The following is a 4,865-nucleotide window of genomic DNA, read 5'->3' on the forward strand; positions in this document are numbered from 1 at the left end:
ACATATTTCCCCCACTAAATCCCAGAACCAAAATGCAATTTTCTAAAGTCGATCTTTCTACCCCTCAGATTGTAAGGTCTCGGTTCCTTAACAGTAGTATTACAATTACTATCAGCCGCCTCACTGACCTCTCTGGTACGTCTCTTATCACGATACCTATAAACCTCTCACATGTCGATATTCTCGTAGTCCTCATCTGACTCCGGATCCGGATCTGTTATATGCTGTTTACGAGAACGACGCCTTTTGATGGTCCGTACCCAGCCGTAGCAAGGCTTGAGCCTATCTACATGTACAGTTTCGATGTCTTGCCTATCACACCCATCTACCTTATACGTCGTGGGGTTTATTCTTTTTAAAATGCGAAAGGGGCCCAAATAGTTCGGGGCGAATTTATTCCTTTTGACACCCTTTTGTCTTATCTATACCTTTTGTCCTTCATAGAATGTTAATAAGTTCTTCCCCCTGTTTTTATACTCCCGGTTCCTCTTATTATGGGAATCAGCCTGTCTCTGCGCCAACTCTCTTGCAGCATGTAATTTAGTAAGTATGAATGATCTTCGTTCATCTGTCATCATCAGATCAGGTGTCTAATTGAAAGCTGGGCAGCGCGGATCCATCCCAAACAAAAGGAAGGCTGGTGACTCATCTAACACAGAATGGTGAGCATTGTTGTAAGCAAAGCAAGCGGAAGGGATAAGATCATCTCAATCCACGTTCTTCTCGCTCGACGCCTTAGATATCATTTCGATGAGAGACTTATTAGACCGTTCACACATTCCGTTAGAACACGGGCGGTATGCTGTAGTTATGTTACGCCTGATCCCCAGCCATTTACAGCAATCCTCAAAGAAGGATGACAAAAAATTAGTACCACGATTTGACATAATCACCTCAGGCACACCGTATCTGCACACCACCTGATCGAATATAATATTACTTATAGAGTACGCCGTTTGATCAGGTAGTGCGTGTGCTTCGATAAATCTAGTGCACACGTCCACGATGACAAGGATGAACCGACTCCCCCTTTTAGTGGTTTTGATAGGGCCGATCATGTCTACCGCAATCTTTCTAAAGGGGACATTGGCCTTCTCGTTCTCTTGTAGGGGGGCCTTACCCTTATGGATATTGTGACGTTGACAACTATCACATTCCTTAATCACACCTTCTACCAATTTCCTTAAGTCCTTTATAAAATAACTCCTCTCAATAAATTTCACGGTTTTCACAACACCCCAATGTTCAGATAATTCATTTTCGTGGATGGCTCTGACCAGGCTCTTAGCCAGGCTCTTAGCCAGCCCATCCCCTACACATAACCGATCCACATGGCTGCTTCGAGCCTTCCAAAAGTATCTTTTATATAAACAATCATCCATCATTACGTAACCATCAAATTCCTTGTCCAACCCATCGCCCCGTGTGATGTCTCTTTTTATGGGCCCAAAGAGGTTATCACTATCCTGAGATTTGCAGATTTCCTCCTTACTCGGTATCCCCTTCATGGGTGCAGCCGAATTCATGTGGTTAACACTATTTATGTTTCTTGAGAGAAAATCTGCCACTTTATTGTCAATACCCCTCACATGGTTAACCTCTATGTTATAATCAGCGATTTCCATCACCCACCTAATCAACCTCCGACTACCGTTCTGAATGTTGTTCAGGAAAATCAACGGTTTGTGATCAGAAAGGATCACGGATCTCTGGCCAAGGATCATATGTTTGAAATGTCTCAACGCCAATATAATGGCCAAACACTCCTTTTCTATAGTAGAATAATTACGCTCCGCTCCTTGAAATCTCCTACTGTAATACCCGATCGGCTTTAGGTCACTACCATTTTTCTGCTCAAGAACAGCTGCAGCAGCATCATCAGATGCAACAGTATGCAGATAAAAGTCCCTATTGAAGTCTGGATGGGACAAGATCGGGGGTTTTGAAATAGCTTTTTTTAAATCCTCAAAGCTTCTCTGGCAATTGTCACCCCAATTAAACCTCCTACCCTTTTTTGTGAGTTCTGTAAGTGGAGATGCTAGCTTGGAGAAGGAGGGGATGAAATTCCTAAAGAACCCTACCATCCCCAAGAAGCTGCGTACTTCCCTGACATTGGTCGGAGCTCTGATGTCTTTTATCGATTTTACATTTTCTGGGTCAGGTGTTATCCCTTCATTGCTAATTATATGACCCAAATATCTAACTTCCTGGGCTAACAATTAGCACTTCTCAGGGTTCAGGCGTAATCCCTCATCTCTCAGTTTACCTATGACTTGTTCAAGTAAGTGTAAATGGTCTTCAAGGTTAATTGAGAAAAGAACAATGTCGTCTTAGAAGACGAAGCAGCTATTGCCAATGTATCTGGCAAGGATTTTAGACATAACAAATTGGAAAAACCGCCCGCTATTTTTACCACCCTGAGGCATCTTACGTAGTTGATACTTGCCCCAAGGTGTAGAAAAGGCAAATACATGCCTAACATCAGGATCTAATGGGATCTGGAAATATCCCGCCTTAAGATCCAAAACAGAAAAAAATCTGTTCCCTTCTAATTGAGACAGGATGTCATCAATCCGTGCCATGGGGAAAATCTGTGGCTCAGTGATTTCATTTACCTTCCGTAAATCTAAAGTAAGTCTTAATTCACCCGATTCCTTAGGCACCACATGCAATGGGGAATTCCACGCAGACGTACTCTCCTCACATATTCCTGCTTCCACTAGCTCACCAACCTTCTTCTTAAGATCAGGCAAATAGTTGTACGGTATCCGATACTGTTTAGTGTTAATAGGCTTATCCGAGTTAAGTTTAACACAATGCGTATAGTTCATCGCACCCGAGAGATCAGTGATGGTTTTCGCGACCACATCAGGAAATTTACTAAGGATCTCAAGCACTCTCTCCTTCACTTCACCCTCAAGATGGTCGAGCTTCCATATTCTCTCAATTTTGCCATCACTATCGTTGATACTTATGTTGACATCGTTACTACCCTCTAATTTCCAAGACCTTATCACAGGGGCAATTCGTGTTAGAATTCCTGGATCCATCCTAATGGTGTCCACACTTAAGATCAGATCATAAACAGCATTCTCAGGAAACCTTATGCTGGGAATCTCCATCTCATGTATAATCCCGTTACCATAACTTAACTGTGTTGCGACCGCCTCATTACTGTTAATAATGGCCCCAGACATGCCAACTATACGAGAATCGTTACGCACCACACACTCCTCCCTCCTTGACCCTATCCAGTTAGTTAATTCCGACTTTATCACTGTTCTCTCTGCGCCTGTGTCTATGAGCCCCTTCACCTCGCGTCCTAGTATTCTACATATAATGATCGGCAACCCATATCTCATCAGGCTCATGCTATTGGTCAGAGTTATTCTAACGTAACGGTCATCGGTCTGACCTTCCAAATGACCGTATACTAGTTTAAATTTTTGCGCTGGTCACATTGTCTAGATAAATGTCCCTGTCTTCCACAAGTGTAACATCTTCTACTCTCTCTACGAGCTCCAAGTTGACTTCTACCTTCCCTTAAGATCTCACATACAGATTTCATGGACTCATTCAACTGTTTTATTTGGTTTTGTAATTCGTCTATCCTCGGGTCCTTGTTAATTGAGTCACTTTCAGGATTTGCGTTCGCGCAGACTCCACTAACCTCCGCCTTCCCACCGCATACTACATCTACCTCTTCTTCGACCTCAGCCAGGGCGATAGCTTCGTCCAACATTTTTGGGTGTTTTTGCATGACTTGTCTCCTAATTTCAGGATTTAATCCCTTAATGAAGCTTTCCTTAACAGTATTATCCCTTAGCGTTTCCACGTTGGGGTTGTGGGTTATGGCTCTAGAGAGAAGAGTCTTCACCCTCACCCCATACTCGTATGCCCTTTCACCCCTCTTTTGCGTTACCTTGAGGACTAAGCTAAAAGAATTCCGTTCACTCTCCTTGCGGCCGAAACATTTCACAATACCTTCCTTTAATTCCTCATAACTATCTACCCCTTGCTCCCTTAGGTCAAAGAATATCGATAACGGCTCGCCCTTGAGTCGTGCCTGAACGACATTTATTATAACCGATTCTTCCCAATTGGCTAACTTTGCTACGTTTTCTACCGTTTTGAAGAATCTGGTCACATCTAACGTATCCCCCGGCAGGTTTGAGAGGCATGGGATCATCCCCACGAACCCTGTTACAATCGGTGGTACATTGCCGGTTCCAGATACGTCTGGTTGCTGGGAACCACTAGTTATCTGGTCCTCCATAACAGCAGAAAAAAATTTTCTAAATATCCCGTTAATTTAACAGAGGCAATTAATTAGTTCTGCTAATACGTATCAATCTAGTCCTCTTACAACCACTTCTTACCCAGGAATAAATCCTGTCGCGGACGCCAATGTAGTTCTAATGGATCACCAAGGCGATCCAGAACGTGATGTGGGTAAGAATAAATGAGGACTGTACAACAAAAATTAGAGAAAAAAAAACTTTATATATATCAATTCCCTTTTCGCATTGATACAATAAGTACTATAGGACATGAGCTATCGGCTTGTAACAATCTCACACGACTTTCGTCTCCTTAATATTACATTCGCTTTCGAGGTTCGCGAGTACTAATACCAAATCGCTCACAATGAATGTTACAGACGAATTACATAGCAGATCCGCCACCCTGACAATTCATATAGGGCAGTCTCCTTTTTGAGTGGACATCCGATTGGAGCCATGACCACGTGGAAACGAAAATCCTCTTTGGACTGAAATACTGGGCCACGAAAAACAGTCTGATGATGTTCTTTTACCCAACCTTAGTCAGATAATTCTCCGACGCTTACCGAGTCCGATGTAACC

General features: G+C 42.9%; 1 protein-coding gene across 1 annotated transcript; it reads right to left on the bottom strand.

Moving 5' to 3' along the window:
• Positions 1-3,433: 3,433 nt before the first annotated feature.
• LOC111615473 (paraneoplastic antigen Ma3-like) lies at positions 3,434-4,276 on the bottom strand. Its single transcript, XM_023356878.1, has one exon. The coding sequence runs from the start codon at positions 4,274-4,276 to the stop codon at positions 3,434-3,436; it is 843 nt and encodes a 280-aa protein (XP_023212646.1).
• Positions 4,277-4,865: the final 589 nt, after the last annotated feature.

This window comes from Centruroides sculpturatus, unplaced genomic scaffold (genome assembly GCF_000671375.1).
Source record: "Centruroides sculpturatus isolate CEXI.00-Female unplaced genomic scaffold, Cexi_2.0 scaffold2371, whole genome shotgun sequence".
Classification (NCBI taxonomy): Eukaryota; Metazoa; Arthropoda; class Arachnida; order Scorpiones; family Buthidae; genus Centruroides; species Centruroides sculpturatus.

What these genes read in the sequence shown, in the direction of transcription:
- LOC111615473 (XM_023356878.1), bottom strand. Translation starts at nt 4,276, where the DNA reads ATGGAGGACCAGATAACTAGTGGTTCCCAGCAACCAGACGTATCTGGA.